This window comes from Mobula hypostoma, chromosome 18 (assembly GCF_963921235.1).
Source record: "Mobula hypostoma chromosome 18, sMobHyp1.1, whole genome shotgun sequence".
Taxonomy (NCBI): domain Eukaryota; kingdom Metazoa; phylum Chordata; class Chondrichthyes; order Myliobatiformes; family Myliobatidae; genus Mobula; species Mobula hypostoma.
In genome coordinates, this window is record NC_086114.1 from 21928035 (window position 1) to 21954066 (window position 26032).

The 26032-nt window shown below is 41.0% G+C and overlaps 1 protein-coding gene across 2 annotated transcripts in view; it reads left to right on the forward strand.

Annotated features, from left to right (window-relative positions):
• dnajb12a (DnaJ heat shock protein family (Hsp40) member B12a) overlaps positions 1–26032 on the forward strand; it is a 48398-nt gene that overhangs the window by 21633 nt on the left and 733 nt on the right. For both annotated transcript variants that reach the window (XM_063070567.1, XM_063070566.1), the window contains exons 2-8: positions 1886–2066; positions 7258–7403; positions 10626–10811; positions 17392–17468; positions 20162–20271; positions 21429–21601; positions 25481–25634. In XM_063070567.1, coding sequence (XP_062926637.1) covers positions 1886–2066; positions 7258–7403; positions 10626–10811; positions 17392–17468; positions 20162–20271; positions 21429–21601; positions 25481–25602 — 995 coding nt within the window. In that variant the 3' untranslated portion in view covers positions 25603–25634. The remainder of the gene's footprint in view (positions 1–1885; positions 2067–7257; positions 7404–10625; positions 10812–17391; positions 17469–20161; positions 20272–21428; positions 21602–25480; positions 25635–26032) is intronic.

A 26032-nucleotide genomic window follows, 5' to 3' on the forward strand; every position in this document is an offset into this window, starting at 1 on the left:
GCACATGTTCACCATATACTCTACATTAGGGTGGCAGGGTGGCGATATCTGTCTACCACAGGAGGTGTAAGGTGCTCCTTCTGTCCGCTAGCCTGCAGGTCACCCTTGGGCAAGGTGTAGCACCTGCTTATCCCCCAGATCAGGGTCACATGAAGCCATGGGGACAGGTGGTGGATCGTCTGTGAGCAGTTAGTGCATATCACAAGTTGTGCTTATGCGACCACTGATGCCAGGCAGACAATCTCTGAAGAGTATTGATGAAGGCTGGGTTCACCCGTCTTGTAAAGACACTGCTCAGAGGAAGGCAAACCACTTCTGCAGAAAAAATTGCCAAGAACAATCATGGACGATCGCCTACGTCATACCAGACGGCACATTACGAACAAACAAACTGTACGTCAGTGATTTGAAATGGAGAACAAAATTCAGTTTACCGACCACACAAACATCAGTGGGGAAAGTGATCTGTACACAGGATGCAAAGAGATTCTAATTGATATGTATAGGTTGAGTGAATGGACAAATGCAGCTTAACATTTATAAATTGAGGTTATTCACTTTTGCCCTAAAAGCAGATAAGTTATTATCTGAATGGTGATAAATTTGGAAAGAGGAATTTGCAGCACACCTTGTACAGTTGCTGAAGGAAAGCATTCAGATGCAGCAGGTAGTTAGGAAGGCAGATATTATGTTAACATCAATTGAAGAAGATTTGAGTACAAGACAGCATGGCAGCATAGCAGTTAGTGTAATGCTATTACTGCCCCGGTGACTTGGTTCAATTCTGCCACTGTCTGTAGGGGGTTTCTACATTCTCTCTGTGACTGGGTTTACACCGGGTACTCTGGTTTCTTCCCACATTCCAAAGACAAACGGGTCAGTAGGTTAATTAGTCACGTGGATGTAATGGTGCAGTGCAGGCTCATTGGGTCGGAAGGGTGGTGCCGTGCTGTATCTCTAAATAAAAAAAAAATAAAATAAAGACCGAGGAAGTCTAGCTCGAGTTGTAAAGGGTTGATGTGAGAGTGCATCTGGAGTTTTGTCTCTCTTTATCTGATGAACAATGTTTGTACGATTAGTGGGAGTGCAACAAATTTTATTAAGCTGTTTCCTGGGATTAATGCACTGAGATATGAGGTGTGATTAAGTCAGTTACAACAATCTTCACTGAAAGTTCACTGAAAAATTCGAGGAGTTCTCACAAGAACCCTGTAAATGCTAACAGGAGCAGGCAGATTAGGAACAGTGAGAATATTTCTGATGGCTGGGGATTCCAGGGTAGGGAGTGACATCTAGGATACAGAATATACAGTTTAGAATTGAGGGCAGGAGAATTTTTTTCAGCAGAGATGGTGAACATGTGGAATTCTCTGTAATAAAGGGACTGGAAGCCAAATTGTTAAATTATTCAAGAAGCAGATTAATGTATTTCTTGATCCAAAAAGGGTTATGTGATATGGGAAGAAGGTATTGAAGTGGACAGTTACTGATGGAGCAGGCCAAAGGGCTGAACAACCATCTCCTGCTCCTTTTTTTTTTAAGTGTATTAACATTACCCTCAAAGAGCACTCATAAAAGTCTTGTTCACACTGCATAAAAGATAGCTACTCAAAAATATGATTTAACTGTCTTAATGCATTTCATTGTGACTTCAATATGGAATAGATCAAAGGCCTTGAGTTTAAAAATCATTTGTTTAAATACTGACTGAAAATCATAGGAGAATAATAGAACGCAGTTATTTTACATTCATTTTTGACTGAACATAATTAACCTGAATAATCAGTCATTTGAACTGCCTGTAAGATACTCTGCCACTTGAATGTGCAATGTTGTGGAAAATGTCTTCTGACTAATACCATATTTATTTTAATTGTCTTTGCAGAGTTGATAGAATCTTTGACACAGAATGGCTATCCATCCAGTAACTTCACACCACCAGAGGCTGCAGATTCAACAGAATGTCACCAAAGGAAGGGAAGCAAGTTCACTGGCTCCAGCTCTGGAGAGGCAGGAGGAGAATTGGGTAAAAGCTATACCACCGAACAGCTTGAGGCTGTGAAAAGGTACAAGGAAGGAAAACAACCAAGGGGAAGGAAAAGCCTATGGGCTGGTTACTTTTTGGCAAACAGTACAGAGGGTTGAGTGGTGGGGTGTGGGAACGACCAGGAATATCTCACTGAAGGCACAGACGGGTGAGTCCAGACAGAAGATGCTGTGCTCTTTTTCAAGCTTGCTTTGACCCTCACTGAACCAGTGCAGAAGGCCAGAGGCAGAAAGCTCAGAGTGGGGGTGGGATGGAGAACCAAAGTCAGGCAACAGGAAGCTCAAGGACACTCCTGTGGACTGAAGGTTTTTGTTCCATAAACTTTAAATCACTTCTTATCTTTCTTACTATTGGTATCACGTCTCAGATTGAAATGTTATCACTGTTTAACTTTGTAACCTATTGAGTGTTTTGTACTTATTTCGGTTTTCCAGAATCTGCTATTTTTAAAAATTAAACAATGTGTTATGGAAAAGGCTACTATAGACCTTGTCGCAAGTAGTAAGGAAAATTAACGATCTCTTGTCATTGATGGTGTTTAGTTTGAGAAACTTTGGTCCGAAACTAGTGACTCAAACTTAAAAACAACCACAAAGATATTAAGGTAGAATTGGCTAAGAAGGTTTTGGAAAAGTTAGATGTTTGGTAAACTGTGACAGAAGGAGGATTGGAGGGTAGCTCATGTAGTAAGGCCTTTGACAAGGTCCCACATGGGAGGTTAGTTCAGAAGGTTCAGACACTAGGCATCCATGGAGAGGTTGTAAACTGGATTCAAAATTGGCTGTGCGGGAGAAGACAAAGAGTGGTAGTGGATGATTGCTTATCAGACTGGAGGCCTGTGACTAGTGGTGTGCCTCAAGGATCTGTGCTGGGGCCATTGTTGTTTGTTGTCTATATCAGTGATCTAGATAATAATGTGGTAAATTGGATCAGTAAGTTTGCTGATGACACTAAGATTGGAAGCGTTGTGGACAGCGACGAAGGCTTTCAAAGCTTGCGGAGGGATCTGGACCAACTGGAAGGGTGGGCCAGAAAGTGGCAGATGGAATTTAATGCAGACAAGTGTGAGGTGTTGCGTTTTGAAAGGACAAATCAAGGTAGGACGTACACAGTAAATGGTAGGGCACTGAGGAGTGCGGAGGAACAGAGAGATCTGGGAGTTCAGATACATAATTCCCTGAAGGTTGCATCACAGGTAGACAGGGTTGTAAAGAAGGCTTTGGCATCCTGGTATTCATAAATCAAAGTATTGAATATAGGAGTTGGGATGTTATGGGGAGGTTGCATAAGACATTGGTGAGGCCAAATTTGGAGTATTGCGTACAGTTCTGGTCACCTAACTATAGTAAGGATATCAGTAAGATTGAAAGAGTGCAGAGAAGATTTACTAAGATGTTGCCGGGTCTTCAGGAGTTGAGTTACTGGGAAAGATTGAACAGTTTAGTACTTTATTCCTTGGAGCATAGAAAAATGAGGGGAGATTTGATAGAGGTTTACAAAATTATGAGGGGTATAGACAGAGTAAATGCGAGTAGGCTCTTTCCACTTAGATTAGGAGAGATAAATACGAGATTTGGGGGAACATTAGGGGGAACTTCTTCACTGAGAGAGCGGTGGGAGTGTGGAACGAGCTGCCATCTGACGTGGTAAATGCGGGCTCACTCTTAAGTTTTAAGAATAAATTGGATAGGTACATGAATGGGAGAGGTCTGAAGGGTTATGGACTGGGTGCAGGTCAATGGGACTAATGGAATAATATTTTGGCGCAGACTAGAAGGGCCGAATGGCCTGTTTTCTGTGCTGTAGTGTTCTGTGGTTCTAAGGAGAATTTTCTTAATTCTTAACAAAAGCAGATTTCAGTGAAAAATAAAGACTTAATGAAATAACAATCCATCAGTTCTTAACCAAGGAAGTTAAGAATTGTATTAGATTGAAATAAAAGGCATACAGTGTTACAAAGATTAGTGTTAGTCCAGAAACAATAGAAAATATATTATGAGAGTAAGGTGACATGAAATATAAAAGCAGACAATAAGAGTTTCTGCAAGTATTTAAAGCAGAAGAGTGGGAAAAGTAAATGTTGGTGTTTTGAAAGATGGCACGGGGGGAAATAATAATTGGAAATTACAAGTTGTAGAATCCATGAATAAATCTTTCTTCATGGTTGAAGACAAAAAAAATTTCAATAAAGTAAAAGTACATTTATTTTCAAAGTACATATAATGTCACCATATACTACCTTGAGATTCATTTTCTTGCAGGCATTGACAGAAAAATAAAGAAATGCAATAGAATTTATGAAAAACTATACATAAAGACTGCCAAACAACCGGTGTGTAAAAGAAGACAGATTGTGCAAATAAAAATAATTCTGAGATGAGTTGTAGACTCTTTGTAAGTGAGTCTGTAGGTTGTGGAATCAGTTCAGTGTTGAGGTGAGTGAAGTGATCCACACTAGTTCAGGAGCCTGTTGGTTGAAGGGTAATAAATCTTCCTGAGCCTGGCAGTGTGGGACCTAAGGCTTCTGTATTTCCTAATGGTAGCAGTGAGAGGAGAGCAGGGCAATGAAAAGTAAAATATCCAGTAGGGGGAAGGGAAGAATGGATCTTAAAAAATCACTACATTAGAGGATAAATGCACAACACAACCTATTGGGAGTAAAGTCTGGTGACTCCCTTGGACCTGATGGCCTGCGTACTAGGGCTTTAAAGAAGTAGCTTTTATTGAGTCCTGAAGTTACTACTTTAGGAGTTATTTCTAAAGCACTCTGGATTTTGCTGAGATTCATTGGTTTGGAAAACTTTCTAATGCCCAAATTCATGAAAGGAGGAGATTCCAGGCCCAGCTGGCATGACATATTTTTATCAAAAACTGCTAACACCCATTATTAAGGAAGTTATAGAGGACATCAAGAAAGTAAACATACAATCAGAATCAACATAAAAGGAATATTCTGTTCCACAAGTTTATTAATTCTTTTAAAAGACCAATATGGATAAAAGGAAAGCAAAAGGTGGAATGTATTTGTATTTCCAGAAAGTATTTGATAAGTTTCAGTATAAATATTTACTGCATATAGTGAGAGCTCATGGATTTGGGGATACTGTAGTGACATGGATAAAGGATCGACTAAAGAGCAGGAAATGGGGAGTTAGAATAAATGTTTTGTTTTCAGATAAGCAGCTGTAACTAGTGGAGTGTCACAAGGGTCAGTGTCAGTGTTTGCAGTCTATATAAATGATGTACACGAAGGAACTAAGTCTATTGGAGTTGAAAGTGGGATTGGTTTATTATTGTCATGTACTGAGGTTGAGTGAAGAGCTTATCTTGTTTACTGTACATATGCATCAAATCATTACAGTACATCGAGGTAGTACAAGATAAAGTAGTAATGGAATGCACCATGAAGTGCAACAGTTACAGAGAAAGTGCACTGTTGTGGACAATAAGGTGCAAGGACGCAATGAGCTAGGTCGTAAGGTCAAGAGTCCAAGAACCATTCAATGGTCTGTAGCTAATGACACAAAGAGAGATGAGTAAGCAAGATAAGAAAGGAATGCAAAAAGTCTGCAAAAAGCTGCAGAAGAGTTCAGTAGGGACCAAAAATTTGGCAAGGTAGAACAAATAAGGGGAAATATGAGATAGTTTCTTAAATAGGAAGATTAGAAATGCACAGTATTGTTTTAAGTGGAGAGAGACTAAATAATGCAGAAAGAGGAATCTGGTTGACCCCGTACATAAACACAGGATGTTAGCATGCAGGCAAATCATTTTGTTAGAAGGTAATTGGATTTTTTTTATTGGAATGAGGTGTAAAAGTAAAGAAACCTTGCCACAGCTGTACTTCGATAATGCCACATATGGAGTACAGTGATCAATGAAGGAAGTACGTACATTAGAAATATTTCACCTATGGATGACAATATTGATTTTTAGACAATGGATTATACAATGACAGATGGGTAGGCTTATACACATTAGAATTTAGAAGAATGAGAGGTGATGTTTTTAATTCTTGGTTCTGAATATCACTATTAGATCATCTCTTAATCTTCTTTCTTCTCAGAACAACAATCCTTGCTTCTCTACTCTCTGTACTTTACATGAATCCCACAGCCCTGGATCTGTTAGAGGAAATCTCTTGAACACTTTCTCTAAGCTTTGACATATTCACCGAAGTGTGATGATCACAAGCAAATGCAGTATTCTAAACATATCCTAATAATGACCAGGGTGGGAAGGGTCTTTGATTATATTGTCTGCTTTCCCAAGGCAGTAGGAAGTGTAGACAGTGTCAGTGGTGGGGTGTCTGGTTCGCATGATTGGAAAAAGTCTGCAATTTTTTATAGTTTTGGACAGAGCATTCACAAAACTAAGCTGTGATGCATCTGGATAGAATGCTCTCTATGGTGCAGCTATAAAGATTAGGCAGGGTCATCCAGATATTTCCTTAACTTTCTGAGTAGCTGCAGCCACTGGTTTTCCTGCTTTTGCATCAGGGCAAGTTATCAATAATATTCACACCTAGAAACTTGAAACTTTCGTCCATCTCCACCTCAGCACCCCTGATCATTCTCTCTTCACCTGCCTTCCAAAGGCAGAAGCTAAAAAAGTTGAAAACATGCACTAACGAGCTCAAGGACAGCTTATATCCCACTGTAAGAAGACTCCTGAATGGACGTCTTGTATGATAAAGATGAACTGTTGATCTTTCAATTGATGCATACTAGGGCGTGTATCAATTTGATACTTCAACCCTGCTTCCTGAAGTTAATGACCATTTCTTTTGTTTGCTGACATTGAGGGAAAGCTTGTTGTCTTGACACCATACCACTATGCCACTTCTTCTCCTTCCTCTACTCCATCTCGTTTGAGATTCTGAAAACTTGTGGATGAAGTTAGAGCAGAATCTGGGCATACGGTTGTGAATGTATAGGGAGTAATGTAAGGGCTATGGATGCAGCCTTGCAGGGCACCAGGGTTGAGGATAATTGTGGCAGAGGTGTTGCTGCCTAACCTTGCAGATCTGTTTGTCAGGAAGTCAAGGATCCAGCTACATATGTGGTCTAGTGCTTGGGAGATGAATTTGTACTGCCTTTCCTATAAAATTGCATCATTCCTATCAAAATGATTTTGTACTTCACATTGAAAAGGGAATTGTTTACTTACTGGGAACTGACAGATTGCTGTGCTTTCTGTCCAATGTACAGAATTAAAAAATGCAAAGATTACTATGAAATCCTAGGACTAAAAAAAGATGCCACAGAGGATGACTTGAAGAAAGCCTACAGGAAACTAGCTCTAAAGTTTCATCCCGATAAGAACCGGGCACCAGGAGCTACAGAGGCATTCAAAGGTAAGTCCTGTGGCACTGGGACGTCACACTGGCAACTAAATTCTGTTGTAAATTGTCTTAGGAAAACAGAATATAATATGCATCTACTGAACTGACAGGAAAACTACAATTTGATTTGTATTTTGTCATGTCTCACAGACATTTCACACAGTGAATTAATTGGACTATTTATTATGGACTATCAATTATGACGGAAGCAAATGAGGCATTGTTTTTCAGAATCTTAAGAAACTGGATCAGGACTAAGCCAGTTAGTACCCAAGCCTGCCTGAGCATTTATCACTATAATCCTTAACTCCATCTTGAACATATTAAATGACTCTGCCTCCATAACCCTCTAGGGTTGAAAATTTCAAAGAGTCCTTCTCTCTTTCAGATTTTTCTGAGAGAGAAATCCCTCCTCGTGTCTTAAGTAGGTGACCACTTATTCTGAAATGATACTCCCTGGATCTAGATACCCATACTAATGGAATTATTACTGTTCACTGTGTTTTTAAAAAATCTTATCCCACACATTGCCTTTATACTCCACCCCACCCTTAAAAATATGTCCTCTGGTGTTTGACAGTTCTACCCTGGAGAAAAGATATTGACTATCCATGCGTCTCATAACTTTAAAAGCCTCTATCATGCCTCCTTTATATATTATAATTATTTTTTTCAATAAGATCATCTTCCATTTTTATAAGCAATATGTACAGATGTATTTTGCTAACAGGCTTGCTGGAGGGAAGTTCTCAGAGCACTAGGAGAACTCCCTGTTGCTCTCCTGATGGTGCTGTAGAATTTTTTTCATTCACAAGGAACAGACAGGAGGGCTTTTGTTGCACTTGGATCAGGAGTTTGATCCAAGTGCAGCATCTCTGACATTGCAACATTTGAACAGTATTTGGCAGGACTATGCTAAAGTCATGGAGTGTGAATCAGAAAGAACTTCATTGCCAAGTGAATTATGTTGGCACTGAGCTACACTTCTAACCTTGCAACACATGTTTTCGGTGTCATGTAGCGTACAATGAAAATACTTTCTGGCGAGAATCATTTTTAAAAAATCTACAAGTCAGGCTTTTACACAAATGTTCTACTGACTGCCCCCAGGAGCGGAAATGGAAATCTTGCTTAGATTTGAATTGGTGGTGCCGGTTCCAGATATTGTTGCCTGTGACACTTTAGGAGACAGGAAATCTCAGAGATGGGAGCATGATGTAGTCTGGAGAACAAAAAGGAGGTCGCAGTATTACTGATGTGGGATGAGTATTTTAGTTTGGTTGTTCTTTTCCCCCTTCACCCCTAAACTGAATTATCTGTGTGTGAGTGATTATTGGAAATATACAAATTGCTGGGTGTAAAACAGTCCAGGCTTTACCTCCTGCCATATTATAACCTGGTACAATAATAATTGAGGTGTTGAATAATCACAATAATTAGTGTCTATTGATGAGTGTTTATGAGTGTTTAATATCATGAGTTGATATTAACCAGTCACCCTCATCACCCTCCCCTTACCCAGCATTGGAGAGTTTGAGAGCTGCTGAGCCAAAGTTACCTGTTGCCATTAAATGCACTACTCAAAGTGCACATCCTTACTCAGACTTACTGAACCAAGGCCATATTTCATCTGTCAGAGGAAATATCTTAAAGGTTTGAATTATAAGCACATTTTTAATGATGCATTTTAAGTACTACTGCTCAACCTCATTAAAACTTAAGAGAAATTAATTGCCTTCTCCTGAGACATTTACTCATTTCAGTTACAAAATGTTAAAGCAAGCAATTACCAGAAATCTTTCCCTCAGGCTTTTAGGATTTGCTGAAAAGAACCAATGACATAAAGAATATTTTATTTCCAATGCTCTTGGTGACACAGGGACTTTTGCTCCTTGTTTTTGCCCTCAGGAATTTTCTAATGTAGCAATTATTCCAGGAAATAAATACTTGACCCATTAGTTCTCACTCTTTGCCGTGAATGAGCTAATGACAGTCTGAACGGAATTTCCAGTTGTGAAAAGTCCTTATATATTTCCTGTGGAAGAAATACGTGATACTGAAGCAATTCTCTCTGTATAGAGCAGCAATGCCAGTCTTCAAGAGTCATCTATGTGGAGAATTTCACTGGAAATTGCTATCCTGTAGTTTTAGAAACAAATATGTTTAACTACTCCTTAATTAAGAAACTGTTAGATGCCATGAGATGGGACTTAAAGTTAGTTCCTTTCTTATTTATACCCATTTTATAACATGAAACAATGTTTTCAAATTTTGAGGTTCGCTTTCTCATTTTATTGGAAAAGAGGCACCTGGACAACTTTGTTCCATATTTTTTCCATCAGTTAAACTGTAAAGTAGATTTGTTTGATCTTCAAAGAACATAAGCTTGTGCTGAAATTCAATATGGTTGTGGTCAAATATCACATCCACTCCACTTTCTTCCCAATTCCCTTAGAACCGAAGGATCAATTAGTGAACATAACATCTGAGTATGAGCTATTCTGTGAAGTAAAACTAATTTAAAAGCTTATTAGTGCAATTAACAGTGGCATACTAACCTGCACATCTTTGGCATGTGGGAGGAAGCTGGAGCACACAGAAGAAAGACATGCCTTCCCGAGAGAAGGTGTGGCCTCTACACAGCACCAGAGGTCAGGATTGAACCCAGTACAAATGCAATCTATGAAGCAGCAGCGTCACCACAGTACTGCTCCTTTGTAAATCTCGCCCTTACTCTCCTTCTGCCCCTCCTCCTTCCCTTTCTTCCGTGGTCCACTGTCCTCTCCTATTAGATTCCTTCTTCAGCCCTTTACCTCTTCCACCGATCACCTCCCAGCTTCTTACTTCATCCCCTCCCCCTCACCTGGTTTCACCTGCCACCTGCCAGTTTGAACTTCGCCCTCCCCAACCCCTGACCACCTTATTCTGGCTTCTTCCCCTTTGCTTTCCAATCCTGATAAAATGTGGAATGTTTATTTCCCTCTATATATGCTGCCTGACTTGCTGAGATCCTCCAGCAGTTTGTGTGTATTGTCAATTTTGTAAAGGTTTTTATTATGTACCATTCTGATGTGGTGTGCAAAAATTCATGCTAAATGATAACACATTAATGGGATGTTTTGATTTGAGTTTGTCTGGCTGAATGCTGATGACAGGCTCTCCAGTGGCATGATTTCCTCTGAAGGCCCTGTACTATTTCTTGCACTTGTTCTGATCCTACCCCTTTTCTCCCAGCCATTGGAAATGCATATGCAGTGCTCAGCAATCCAGAGAAGAGGAAACAGTACGACATGTATGGCGATGAACGACAGGCTGCCAGCCGGCACAGTCACGGCACATCGGACTACCACAGAGGGTTTGAAGCAGACATCTCACCCGAGGACCTCTTTAACATGTTCTTTGGTGGTGGATTCCCCTCTGGTATGTTACATTTTTGGTTGAGAAAGTATTCCCAACAACTTCAGTAAATAAACTTACTTATTTGTAACTAGTTAATTTGTAAAATATTTACTTAACTGGTAGACTTCCAAGCAATTAGCAACAGTACCCTATCACTGCCTGTTTGCTTTTGATATTAGTTTTAATCACTTTATACCATGAGATTGAAGTTTCATAAAACATGCACATTGAAGTTAAGCTCACTCCATTAATCAGTCACATCCCCTCCAGGACCTACTGAATAAGCAGTGGAGCACACTTTTGAACTGACTCATTCAGCTCCACTGTCACAAGGATTGTTACAGAAAATCTTTCCTACCAAATGCAATAAGCATCTCTGTGTGACAGGAGATCACACATCAGAGTACAATAGTCTGTGTTTTATTATTTTGTACATTATTGTTGCACATTATCGTACATTGGTAATTTATTATTGAGTATATTATTATTCTGTACATTATTATTAGTTAAGGCTGCACACTGCTAAGTGTGTTTTTAAATGTTGCTGCTGTAACAAAATAATTTCCCACTTGGGATCAATAAAGTACTACTTATTATTATTATATAATTGAGTTTGGCCCACTCATAGCTCCTGCTCATTCAAGAGTGGTACTGTAGTAGAGCTACTAGGACTTGATGCTTCAATCCCTATGGTAAGTTGGCACTCTCGCTGTTGGCAGTGGGTTTGGAGTGGTGACAAGGAGGGAGGGTAGGTACGTCATTGGGGTCATCAGGTGGGCACCCTCCTTCATTGACGTTTTGTTGATAGGCCCACGACGTCTCCAGAGGGCTCAACGGTGCTACCTGGCGTCCCTGATACACCCCCCTCAGTCTTCATCTTGCAGCCCAGTTGTTGTCTTTCCTTTTAATCCAAATCCAATTGCTGCTTTCTTCTGCTGCATTTGACAAGGACTTGATTGCTTGTTGGAGGGAGTGACCCCTCACCCCCATCTTCTTCAATAGACTGGTCGTAGACGTAGCAACAAATCCCCTGCATCCCACTTCTACAGGGAAAATTTTGGTCTTCCAGCCATTCTGGGCAGCTTCAGTTGCCTGTTCAGAGTACTTGGTCTTTTTCCTCTCATAAGCTTCTTGGACATCATCTTCCCATGGTACTGTCAATTCCACAACATATGCCAGCTTGGCTGTTGTGGACCACAGGACCTTGTCTGACTGGAGTGTTGTAGCTGCAACGTCTGGGGGAAACACAAGCTTTTTTTCCAAGTCCATGTCCATTTTCCAATCCCGAGCAACCTGCAAAATGCTTACATCTTTTGATGTTATATGGTGCTCTGGAGGTTGGCCTGCTGGTACAAATCGTGTAATGTGGACATTTCCTACCGATGTTTGTGGGAGTGCATTTGTGATGATTCGCCTCTGTTCCAAGATTGATGCCAGCTGTCTGAGAACTTGGTTATGCCGCCAAGTGTATCGCCCCTGGGTGAGGCTCGTGGTGCATCCTGTTAAAATGTGCCTTAGTGATCCGGGTGCTTGACAATGAGAGCAAACGGGGTCTTCTCCCCATCACTGGTTCAGGTTCTGGGGTGTGGGTAGGAGGTCATAAGTGGCTCTGATGACAAAACTTAGCCGAGATCCCTCCATCTCCCAGATGTCACACCAGCTAAGTTTCCTCTTTTCCAGGCTCTCCCAATTAGTCCAGTGGCCCTGCTTAGTCATTGAGACGGCCCTGGTGTGTTGCTCTGCCTCCCCCTGTCTTCTCAACTCCTCACCACAAGTCATCTCTTCTGCACTGATGTTGCCTTGTGCCATGGAGGAACCTTTGAGACAAGCCCCAGCCCGGCTCTCCCATGTTGGACTTGGCCAACCACTTTTATTATTTATTGATTGTTATTGATGTTTATTCTTTAATCCCAACTAAAATAACTAAAAATAGAATGTCAAGATACATTTTGCATCTTGGGGAACACCATACAGAGAGGAAGAAAGTTAATACTTCAGGTTGATAATTTTCAAACAGAACTAGAAAACGTTTAAAATGTCACAAGAGTTGAATGTTACAGAGGTGGGGATGGATAGAAAGAAAAAGGACTGAAGGCAAGAGGGATTCAATAAAAAAAAGATGAGAGGACAAAGCAAAAATGATGGTAATAGGATATGTTAAAAGTCAGCTGATGATTCGAGAGGAATTGCAATTATGAAAAACAATCACTTATTTGAAATGATTGGAGTTTATGAAGGCTGAGAAGATGAATTGCCTTTGTGTTGTACAGTAGGGCAGCTGGTAGAGTTGCTGCCTCACAGGACCATTGTCCTGGGTCCAGACATGGTCTCTGGTGCTGTCTGTGTGGAATTTGCATTTTCTCTGTGTGACCATGTGGGTTTTGCCCCAGTACGCTGGTTTCCTTGAGCATCCCAAAGATGTTCCAAAAGCAGTTATATACAGGCCTCCCAACAGTAGCTGGGATGTGGATCACAGATTGTAACAAGAGATAGAAAAGGCTTGTCAAAAGGGCAATGTTAAGATAGTGGTGGGAGATTTTAATATGCAGGTTGATTGGGAAAATAAGGTTGGTAATGGATCCCAAGTGAGTGAGTTTGGTGAATGCCTGTGAGATGGCTTTTTATAGCAGTTTGTCATTGAGCCTACTAGAGATCAGCTATACTGGATTGGGTGTTATGTAATGAACCAGAGGCGATTAGGGAGCTTCAGGTAAAAGAACCCTTACGAACAAGTGATCACAATATGATTAAGTTCAATTTGAAATTTGGTAGGGAGAAAGTAAAGTCTGACATAGCAGTATTTCAGTGGAGTAAAGGAAATTACAGTGGTATGAGAGAAGAGTTGGCCAAAGTAAATTGGAAGGAGCTGCTGGTAGGGATGACAGCAGAACATCAATGGTGAGAGTTTCTGGGAAAAATGAGGAAGGTGCAGGATAGATGTATTCCGAAAACAAAGAAATACTCAAATGGCAAAATAGTACAACCCTGACTGACAAGAGGAGTCATAGTAAACACAAAATACTCTGCAGGTGCTGGGGTCAAAGCAACACTCACAACACGCCGGAGGAACTCAGCAGGTCGGGCAGCATCCGTGGAAAAAATCAGTCAACGTTTCAACTCACAACACGCTAAACTGATCGTTTCCATGGATGCTGTCCAACCTGCTGAGTTCCTCCAGCATGTTGTAAGAGAAGTCATAGCTAGCGTAAAAACAAAAGAGAGGCATACAACAAAGCAAAAATTAGTGGGAAGATAGAGGATAAGGAAGCTTTTAAAAACCTATAGAGAGTAACTAAAAGAATCATTAGAAGGGAAAAGGTGAAATATGAAAGCAAGCTAGCAAACAATATCAAAGAGGGGGAGGGGAGAGAAGCGAGAGGGAGAGGGAAAGGGAAAGGGAGAGACTTCAGACTAAGGTTTTGGAAGCTGTAGTCCTAAAAGTCTGGTATATATCTGTGTTCCTCCTTTTTGTCATTTTTACTATTTTGCCATTGTTTTTCACTGTAAATATTTTTTGCACTTTTTTCTGAAAGTTTTTCGCCTTGTTGTGCGCATAAACACCTTTGCACCAAATATGCTTTTGCGGCCTTTCGTCAGATTTGTTGAAGTCCACACCTTCATGAGGGCACGCGACCCTCACTAAAACTGGATGTTGTGACATGGGGAATTGCTGGGCAGCCTATTCCACACTGTATGTCAATGAATAAATAAATAAATGTTATATAAATGGTAGTAATAATACCAGAAGAGAAATGGGTTCAAATCTCTTTTAAACGGTGAAAATACAGAATTTAAAGTAGGTATTTGAGTTTAAAAATTAGTTACTTGTTTTTCAGAATTTGAATTGCAATGCTGAAAAACAAACTGCTGAAGGAATTTAGTTGGTTGAAATGCATCCCAGGGAGGTGGGTGCGGGGAAGAACTACTAACTTTTCAATTGAAATCCTGCATTAGAACTGAGATTGGAGAGAGGGACTAGCTGGTATAAAGAAAATTAGAGGGATCAGACAGAGAACAGAGGCCAGTAGGTGGACCAAGGAGGGGGGAAAATGATGAGAAAGATGGAATGAGGTGGAAGAAGGGAGAGTGAAGATGGAGACAGCTGCTGGAGGGCAATAAGCAGGAACATCTATAAGTGCTGAGATCTGGTGAGTAAGGACGGTGATAATGGAAACCTTTCAGGGAGAGATGAAGGGCAGACAGAACCAGATAGGGAATGGGTGAAGGAGGTGGGTTGTAGGTGGACAAAACCAGGAGGGGGTGAGAGATGAAAATGGCTAATGGGGGCTGGAGGGAAGAAAATTCAGAGGATTGGAGATGGATGGGGAAGAGAACAGAGGTCCGTTCCTTTTTCCATAACACCCAACTCATTCAGACCCCATCTTCATCTACAACTACCCATAGATTTCATCCACTAGACCTCCTTTCCCCATCTGGTTCCACCTGCCCTCCATCTACCCTGGATGGAGGTAAGAGAAGGTGGAGCAAGAATTGGTGCACCTCCTGCGGTTGCAGGGGAAGGTGCCAGGAAGCAGAACAGGGAGTCGCAGAGGGGATGATCCCTGCTGAAGGCAAAAAGTGGTGAGAAGATGTGACTAGTGGTGGGATCCCATTGCAGATTATAGGAATGACAAAGAGCGATGTGCTACATGTGAAGACCAGTAGCTTGAAAAGTGAGGTCTAGGGACCAGAGTAACATGGGATGAAGCAGTAACATGGGGAAATGGAGAAACATGAGAGGGGTCCATTGATCACAGTAAAAGGAAAGCCAAGTTTCCTACAACAGGAGGACATTTCAAATGTTCTGGAAGGGAAGGTCTCATCTTGAGAGCATTTATGGCAGAGATGGAGAAACAGGGGAAAAGAGATAGAGTGGGAAGAGGTGTTGTCTAGGTAGCTGTGGGAATCAGCAGGTTTATAGTAAATATCAGTGGGCAGTTTGTCTCCTGAGATTGAGACAGAAAATTTCAGAAAAGTGTCAGAAATAGTCCACGAGTTTGAGGATGGGGTGAAAGTAATGAAGGTGATAAAATTGATGTTTCATACAGTCAGGAAGCAATGCAGTTGTCAGTATAGTAATTCCACATATTGAATTGTAGGTCCTACTTCTGTCAGTATTTTGGTTTGTTTTTCAGGTGTTACTTTATTTTAGAGTTGACCAGGCTTTAGTATTCAATTCCAGTTATTTTTTCCTGCATTCAAAATAATTAGCCTCTTCTTAATAAATATAGAGTCTTTGTCTCTTTATTTCACAATCTCCTTATTTCATTCCCATCACTTCTTCTGGCCTCTATGCATCTAACTTTGAGCCTCAACTCATGAATATTTTCTACTTCTCAAGGGGCCATACCTGAATTGAATTTTGAGTAGTCTTACATTGGTTTCTAGGGAATGCAGGGATTTAGTCTGAACCTGTCCTTGTGCTGATTGGCATCGAGTTGGCTTTGTGACCTTAGGAAGCCTGGGGACTTGCAGAGTGGAAAATAAAAGAGTAGCTGTTGTTTTATGATTGAAGGAGCTTTCATGGACACGTTTATATGGAACAAAAAATTTCACGTCATATGTCAGTGATGATAGACCTGATTATGATTCTGAAATATGGTTGGGTGGATGGACCAGGGTTTTGCTGTATCTGAAGTATGATTCCTTGATGCTGTCACTGGCTGGCAAAGCTAGGTATGTTTCATTACCTGGCACTACTGGAAGAGCATGAAAGGTTATTTAAAATGAGGATACCTGAATTACTTGGAACGAGCTGCCAGTGGAACTGGTGGATGAAGATTCAATTTCAACATTTAAGAGAAATTTAGATATGTACATGGATGGGGAGGGGGTGTAAAGGGCTGTGGTCTGGGTGTGGGTCAGTGGGACTAGGCAGAATAATAGTTTGGTATGGACTAATTGGCTGAGGGTCTAGTTTCTGTGCTGTAATGTTCTATGATTCTTTGACCTAATGTCTTTGATGCTGTTCTGTTTTGTCGTAAAGCTTAAAAACTTGCATGTATACAGCACCTTTTAAGTCTCTGCAAAGTACTCAAAGCAGCTTTTACAGTGATTACTTTGAACTATAGTTGTGTAAGACAATCTGTTGTACTGTTTCTCTCCTATGTGTCCTTCCTGTCCTGGTCTTTCTCCTCACTCCTTGGCAGTGGTTATATGATAGAAATCATGCAAATTTTGAAAAAATTGGTAGGGGAAGGGTTGATATTTAACAGAATGAGGCACTTTTCATGACACCTGTTTTGAATATTTTGAGTAGGATTAAATTGCCTTGAATGTGCCCTAAAGGAACAGCAGCATCATTTTCTGCAGCGTGACTTTAACAAGCAAAATAGATTCTATAACTGCATTGCTGAAAGTCAAGCCATAACCCTGTGAGAGGAGATGCCATTCAACTAGCGGTCCAGTCTCTAATAAAACAGGATCAGAAGTAGGGATGCTTCTTCATTTGTATCTAATATAAATATACGTTAATTATGCTTTAATTTTATTAATAGAGGAATAATCACTCTAATCTCACTGCACATCTTGGGAGGCTGAATGTCCTCTTCATATTGTAATTAATATTTTTCCATCCACCCCTCCCAATCCCCACCCCCAGGTAATGTTCATGTATATAGTAATGGGCGAATGCGTTACACGTACCACAGACCCGAGCGACGAGAACAGCATGGTGATGTGAGTATATAGAACTGTAGAATGATGCAGCCACTCATCTTTTTGTGCCTGTGAGAGCTGTTCACACAGTCCCATGCCATGCCATTGAAATATAGCTTTAAATCCCATTTTCATCCTATCTCCTTAGACAGATTTTGACCCCACCACTACTTCTGAGTGCCAACAATTCTCTGCATAAACAGAATTATACTTCTCGCCTCTCTCTTCATTCTTTTAAATTCATGCCCACATTAGCTCCCTGACCAATGCTTTTATGTTTGAACTCATAATTTTAAATAGCTGTATTGTCCACAGAATTTGTTTACTGTGTGTTGCCTTGGAATTTGATTAAACGCCAGACATAGATGTTTTTGTCTTTAGTCTTTGGACCACTATTCAGGAAAGACTGGCTATTAAGTTAAGGCAATGAAATCCCACATTATGCAACCTATACGTATCATTGCATCCTTTTCCTGGCTCTTTTCCTTCCTCCGTAGAGAGGCAAATCCCCCATTCAATTTAGGAGAGACAAAGTGGGCTATTTACTCTGAGTCCAGAAGGTGATGGAGCAGACTGCACTACATCACCATATGCCATCATCTCCATCAGCTCTGTGTATTTAAAACTTAAAGGACTTAACTACAATTTTAATATAAATATTCTGTATCAGAAATAATAAGGCAGAAGCTAAGTTATAACTTGTAGATGACAATTATACTTCTCACCTGTCATGTGGTAAAGCTGTTTCTGCTATTTGGCATGTATTGCCATTGTAAGGATTATTGAGTTGCAATTACAATCCTTCTAGAATATTTTCAATTTTTCAATTATCAAACAAGTTCCTACCTTACTTGGCAGTGATGAGTAACTTTTGCATTTACCAGCAGCGTTTAACAATGTTCTGACCTAAATGATGGACAGAATTAAATGGTTTGCCTAAAAGGGGATTCCGTTTGTTGTGGATTTAGGTGAACAGAGCATGTGTCAAAATGCATTTGTTTAATGTGATCTGTACTTTTATTTCTTAAAAAGCCTTTGACTGCACTTCATTGCTTTGTTTTTACACTGTACATGGAGATCTATTATTGGGCTTAAGAATCTGCATTTCCCAACCTGGTGCCACCAATAAAATACCATAAGGACTATGGTGGCTTAAGTAGATACCCCAGCTGCACTACCATGTCCTCAAAACGATGAGCAACCTGTGTTCAGTGACCCATCCCCTGGGTGGATAATACCCATATAAATATGATCTAATCTGAGAGGCGTTGGGTCACCAAATGAGTAATGCTGTACAATGGTAGTACACTTATCTACATATTGCAAAGTCTGGGTTTTAATTATTAAAGTGTAGGTAAATCTCACAACAGCATTCCCTCTTGACTGGATGTTTCTTGGCAGTATGGTCATGGACAAGCAGTTAGAGTTATTGAACAAATAATCCAGTGGCCCAGACTAACAATTTGGAGACCAAGTTGGTTTTGGGAACAGAATTTGCATGATATTGGAGAAAACAACAACCAGATTTAATAATGATGTCCATATAAACCACTGAATTACCTTAAAATCCCATTACCGATGTTGTCAGAGGGGAGAAGTTTGCCATTCTTACCCACTCGAGACCTGCCCCAAATAGTTGATTCTTAAATAGCATCGTAAATGGTGGTAGACCACATAGTTCAGTTAGAGGCAATAAATGCTAGTCTTAAACAAGATGTTCAGATCCTGAAACGTGAATTTTAGAAGAATCTTCACACGTCACAGGAATTATGGTTTTATTTGTTTCCTTTAATTATTTCACTCATGCTCTTTTTTGAAAGAAAACAGTACTTGGCATGAGCTACATATGAATCTAGTCCCACACAGATGTGTTTGACTCTTAACCACCCTCAGGAAGAGGAACAGTTCAGTGAGCCACTCAGTCATATCAAACTCACTTAGTAATTCCAATAATTGTTTGTCTCCACAGTGACTTCCATATCCTGACAAATGAATAAAATAAATTATGTTGGGGTTCCAGTTGGAACTGCCAGAATACTATATATTCAGCAGCCACTTTATTAAGTAAGCTTGTACACTAATGCAAGTATCTAATCAGCCAATCATGTGGCAGCAACTCAAGGCATAAAAGTAGGAGGTTCAGTTGTTGTTCAGACTAAACATCAGAATGGGGAAGAAATGTGATCCAAGTGACTTTGACCATGGAATGATTGTTGGTGCCAGATGGGGTGATTTGAGTATCTCAGAATTGCTGAACTCCTGGGATTTTCACGCACAGCAGTCACTGGAGTTTACAAAGAAATCTGTGAAAACCAACAACCATCCAGTGAGCAGCAAAAATGCCTTGTTAGTGAGAGATGACAGACTGGTTCAAGCTGACAGGAAGGCAGCTGTAACCCAAATAACCACATGTTACAGCAGTGGTGTGCAGAACCCAGGCTGCGCTCCTGTGCCTATATAAGTGGCCTCTGAGTATGTTATTAGAAATGTTCCAAGCAATTACCATGGATAGTAAAAGGAGAAAATATTATATATGCTCAGTAAGTCAAGCACCATTCATTGAAACAGAGATTTAACATTTCATGCCGCCAAACTTTTGATAGATTTCTGGATACCATGTGGAAACATTGCGGTGCAGACTTTACATACAACATTTATTACTATATAAATGCCACAAAATCGATTCAATTGTAATTTTGTTTATTTTTTTCCAGGGTGGGTTGGCACTTTTTGTGCAATTAATGCCGATTTTAATCCTGGTCATTGTTTCTGTGATCAGTCAAATGATGGTGTCAAGCCCGCCATACAGTCTGAGCCACAGACCGTAAGTAAATCCTGAGTTCATGTCATGGGGTTGTATCTGGATAAGAGTGTATAAACTACCATTTTAAAAAAACATGTTTCTCCCGTGTAACATAAATTGTACATATTTTTTAAAAAACAGAGCACAATTAGAACAAAAAAGCAAAGTTTACCATAGTATAAAGTGATCAAAGTGGCCATATGCTACTTTGAAAGTTTTAATTAAATTGTGAAAACGAATTATATTTAACAGTCCTTGTGATCAATATTAATGGGAAGGAGACTGTGAAAGGAGAACAAGCTATTTAAAATGGAGCAAAAAAATCTCCTCATGAGCACCCTTGCATCTGGCAACAATGGCAAGTGGATGAATGACTTGAATGTTTCAGCTTGTCAAATGTGCCCAGTTGGGTTCTTAGACCCCTTCCCCCACCCAAAGCACACTTTGCTTTTGATTTCCTGCATCCTTACAGGAAGATTGACTAATTCCACCCGACAAAATAGGTTTGATTAAAAAATGTCTTCTCTCTCTGCTCCTTTTAAGCCACATTATAAAGTTCTACTGAGGTATGCACATAACTACCAGCAGGGTATTCCAATTAATGGTAGGCTAAAGTGAGTTCACACCCATTGATGCCCAAATTTATTGGGACTGAGTGGAGATGATATAAAAGATGTCCAACATACCTTCATAAACTACTGTATGTACTGTAAGTCCTGATGAAGGGTCTCAGCCCAAAATATAGACTGTTTATTCCTTCCCATAGATACTGCCTGACCTTCTGAGTTCATGCAGCATTTTTTGAGGGTGTTCTCTGGATTTCGAGCATCTGCAGAATCTCTTGTGTTTCCAATCATAAAATGCAATCGCTTATCATAAATCTTGAGATGGATATCAAATTCTCAAAAGGAGATTGCAAACAAAAAAGCACAAAGAAGAAGAACCTCGACTATACTTTTTTCCATAGATGCTGCCTGGCCTGTTGAGTTCTTCCAGCAGTTTTTGTGTGTGGCTCAGATTTCCAGCATCTGCAGATTTTCCCTTGTTTGTGAAAAGAAGAAAATGTTGTAATCACCAATCCAAATGAGAACATTTGTATGTACTGTGACCTGTTAGTAGTAATAACACTTTTGACATCTATAAAAGTATTCTAATCTCAAGATATTATTTGTTTCCAGGTCTGTTGGTCACATTTACAGACGGAAAACAGAAGTATTGGGAGTGAGTTATTTTGTGACAGATAAGTTTGCAGAAGAATATACAGGACAGAACTTGAAGCTGGTGGAACGGAACGTAGAAGAGGACTTCATTGCAAACTTGCGGAATAACTGCTGGAAGGAGAAACAACAGAGTGAGTAACAGTGGAGGTAGATGGGATAAGAGGAGTGATAGGGGAGTTCAACTTTAGGATGGGAGGAGGGTGGAGAGAAGAAGGTGCAGGGAAGGTGTACCAAGCAAGGATGATGTTTTTGAGCTCGTGGCTGGGATTATTTCTCCTGAGTCGGGCCATTAATGCTTCAAGATGTGTCAGACCCACTCCAGTGTTTGGAACTGCCTAATTCAGGGTGATGTCATACTTTAGTTGAAAGGTTAAATGGAGGTGAACATCTTATATTCTGCATGGGTAGCTTTTAATCCAGGGTTGTGAACATTGGACACCTACTGGCCTTTATCCCACACCATGTTGTACTGCTTTATATAGGCAATCTTTCCTCTCCCCTTTCTGCCTCATGTAGGGTCTTGACCCGAAACACTGACACCCTGAGTTTTTCTCAGCATTATAGTTTTTGTTCCAGGTTCCAAATCTGCAGTTTCTTTGTCTAAATGAAGGTTACATTTACCAATTTTGATAGACAATAAAATTTCCATATCACTATTTAAAGAGCTATAACTTGTTCCACAGGTTTGACTTGTACTCCTCTTGTAATCAAGGCCACACCAACTGTTGCGCACCTTTGTTGTAGCAACTACCTTCCTGCAATTAATCCTGAGCAATACACACAAAATGCTGGAGGGACTCAGCAGGTCAATGTTTTAGGCCGAGACCCTTCTTCAGGTCTGGAAACAAAGAGGGAAGATGCCAAATAAAAAGGTGGGGGGAGGGGAAGAAGGATTAGTTAGAAGGTGGTAGATGAAGCCAGGTAGATAGGAAAAGTAAAGAGCAGGAGAAGAAGGAATTTGATAGGAGAGGAGTGTGGACCGTGGGAGAAAGGGAAGAGGAGGGGCACCAGGGGGAGGTGATAAGCAAGTGAGGAGAAGAGGTAAGAAGCCAGGGTGGGGAATAGGAGAAGAGGTAAGAGGCCAGGGTGGGGAATAGAAGAAGAGGGAAGGGGGAGGGAACAAATAAATTACCGGAAGGAGAAATCGCTACTCATGCCATCAGGTTGGAGGTTACCGAGACTCCACCCTGAGAGTGGCCTCATGTTGCAAAAGAAGAGGTCATGGGGATGGGGATAGGAATTAAAATGGTTGGCCACCAGGAAATACCACTTTTGGCGGATTGAGTGGAGGTACTCGACAAAGAGTCCCCTATTTTACGTCGGTCTCACCAATGTAGAGGAGGCCCCATTGGGAGTGCTGGATATAATAGACAACCCCAACAGATTCGCAGATGAAATGTTGCCTCGCCTTGGGGCCCTGAATGGAGGTAGGAGAGGAAATGAATGGGCAGTTGTAGCATTTCTGCCACTTGCAGAAATATGTGCCAGGGGAGAGATTAGAAGGGAGGGGCAAATGGACAAGGGAATCATGGAGGAGCAATCCCTGCAGAAAGCAGAGAGTAGTGGATAGGTAAAGATGTGTTTAGTTGTAGGTTCTTCTTGTTGAAGGTGGTAGAAGTTGCGGAGAATAGTGTTTTGGATGTGGAGGCTCATGGGGTGGCAGGTGAGGACAAGAGGAGCTCTAATCCTGTAGGCAGTGGGAAGATGGAGTGAGTGCAGGTGTCTGGGAAATGGGGAGATGCAGGTGTGGGCAGCATCATTGGTGCAGGAAGGGAACCTCCATTTTTTGAAGTAGGAGGACATTTCTGATGTCCTGGAAAGGAAGACCTTATCCTGGAAACAGATGCAGTGGAGGCAAAGGAACTGAGAAAAAAGAATAGCATTTTTACAGGTGACAGGGTGGGAAGAGATATAGTCAAGATAGCCATGGGGATCATTAGGTTTATAAAAGACAGTTTGTCTCCACAGGTGGAGAGATGTCAGAAATGAACCAAATAAGTTTAAGGTCAGGGTGTAGGTTAGAGGCAAAGTTGATGAAATTGACGAGCTCAGCATGGGTGCATGAAGCAGCACCAATGCAGTTGTCAGTGTAGCACAGGAAGTTCATGGTCTCTAAAGCCCTGATGAGGCCACACTCAGGCTGGAGGAGTGACACCTTATATTCCATCTGGGTAGACTCCAACCTGATAGCATGAACATTGATTTCTTGAACTTCCAGAAATTGCCCCCTCCTCTCCTCAAGCATTCCCTGTTCCTGCTTCCCTCTCTCACCTTATCTCCTTACTTGCCCATCACCTCCCTGTGGTGCTCCTCCTCCTAACCTTTCTTCCATGGTTTTCTGTCCTCTCCTATCAGATTCCTCCTTCTTCAGCCCTTTATCTCTTTCACCAATCAATTTCCCAGCTTTTTACTTCAGCCCTCCCCCTCTCCCTGTTCACCTATCACCTGCCACCTTGTACTTCTTTCTCCCCGCCCCAGTTTCTCCCCATCTTTTCCAGTCCTGAAGGACGGTCTCGGCCCGAAATGTCAACTGTGTACTCTTTTCCATAGATGCTGTCTGACCTGCTGAGTTCCTCCAGCATTTTGTGTATATGGCACAGGAAATGTTGGGGAGCATTACCAGTAAAGGCTTGGAACATGGACTGTTCTACGTAGCCAATGAAAAGACAGGCTTAGTTAGGCTTAGCCATTGGCCTAGTTCTGCCAGATGGAGATCGGTGGTGGTAGAGGGGAACTGGTTGGATCTTTTGTTGAAAAGAAAGCAGAGAGCTTTAAGGCTTTCTTTTTGGGGGATAGAAGTGTATAGGAACCGGACATCCATGGAGAAAATGAGGTGGTCAGGGCCAGAGAGTTGAAAGTTGTTGAGGAGATTGATAGCATGTGAAGTGCCACGGATGTAGGTGGGAAGGGTCTAAACCAAGGAGAATAGAATGGAGACAGTGAGTTCTGTGGGGCAGGAGCAGGCAGAGACAATAGGCCTACCTAGACCATCAGGTTTGTGGATGTTGGGTAGAAGTTGGAAACGAGCAGTTTGGTTTAAGGAAATTGAGTTTGGTGGCAGTGGATGGGAGTTCTCCAGAGTTGATGAGGTTAATGTTGGTGTTGGAGACAATTTCTGATGGTCCTGAGTGGGGTCCTTTTCAAGGGGTAAGTAAGAAGAGGTCTGTGAGAGTTGCCTTCTGGCCTCGGCGAGATAGAAGCTAGTTCAACTGCAACAGCGCCCCCTTTGTTTGCAGGTTTTATGGTGAGGTTGAGGTTGGGATCCCCCCTCTGTGATCTTTGCACTTAATCCTGTTTATTTGCCATTCTTGTACAATCAGTTAATTTTAATACTGATCCATCTTTGGCATAGTAGTCCCATGTATTTCAGATCTTTTTCTTGTACACCATTCTACATGGTGCATGTAAAGGCATCCTCAGTAAACCAAGGTCACCATGTTATGTGTTCAAGATGCTCTTCTGCAAATCACTGTTGTAACACATGGTTATTTGAGTTACTGAAGCCTTCTTGTCAGCTTGAACCAGTCAGGCTATTCTCCTCTAACCTCTCCCATTATCAAGGCATTTTCGCCTACAGGTCTGCTGATCTCTTTTTTTTGTTTTTCACACCATTCTCTGTAAATTCCAGAGACTGTTGTGCATGAAAATCCCAGGAGATCAGCAGTTTCTGAAATACTCAAAGCAGCCCGCCTGGCACCAACAATCATTCCACAGTCAAAGTCACTTAGATTTGATTTCTTCCCCATTCTGATGTTTGGTCTGAAGAACAACCGAACCTCCTGACCATGTCAGCATGCTTTCATGCAGTGAACTGCTGCCACATGGTCGGCTGATTAGCTATTTGTATTAATGAGCAGGCGTACTTGATAAAGTGGCTTCTGAATATATGTAATTTCAGCACCTTTTTATGATCTCAATATATAGATAGAAGTATATTTATAGTTCCCAATTTATAATGGATTACAAAAATAGATATTCTCTCTCGACTAAGTTTATTTCTTTTTCTACAGAAGAGGGATTACTGTATCGTGCCCGGTACTTTGGAGATGTAGATCTTTATCAGAAAGCCCAGAAAATGAGCACACCGAGCTGTACCAGACTTTCAGAAGTTCAGGCTTCTCTACCCGGATAGGACAGCCTGCTCCAGGAATAACCAGAGACCAGGTATGTCCAGTAGACTCCATAATTCATTTACTGTCATTCCTTTTATCTAGGTGAAGTATCTGACATACAGAGGAAAAAAGATTAGCACACTGAAAAGCCTCCAAGCCAAGTCACTGAGGAGGTTACTCAGAACAGAAACAGAAAATGCTGGAAGCAGTCAATGGGTCAAGCAACAAATGTGGGGAAACTTTTCCTTTCCACTAATGATGCTTGACCTGCTGGAGTAATTCCAACATTTGCTGAGTTTGTTTTAGATTTTGAGAGTCTGTAGTTTTTGTCTCCTGTTACTGAATCACCCTGGTCTGAAACTGAGTATCTGCCCTTCCCATTTAGAAACGTACTGGTAAATCATAGATCAGGCAGTCTGTCGCTGTTCAAGACTCCATTGTTACTGAGCT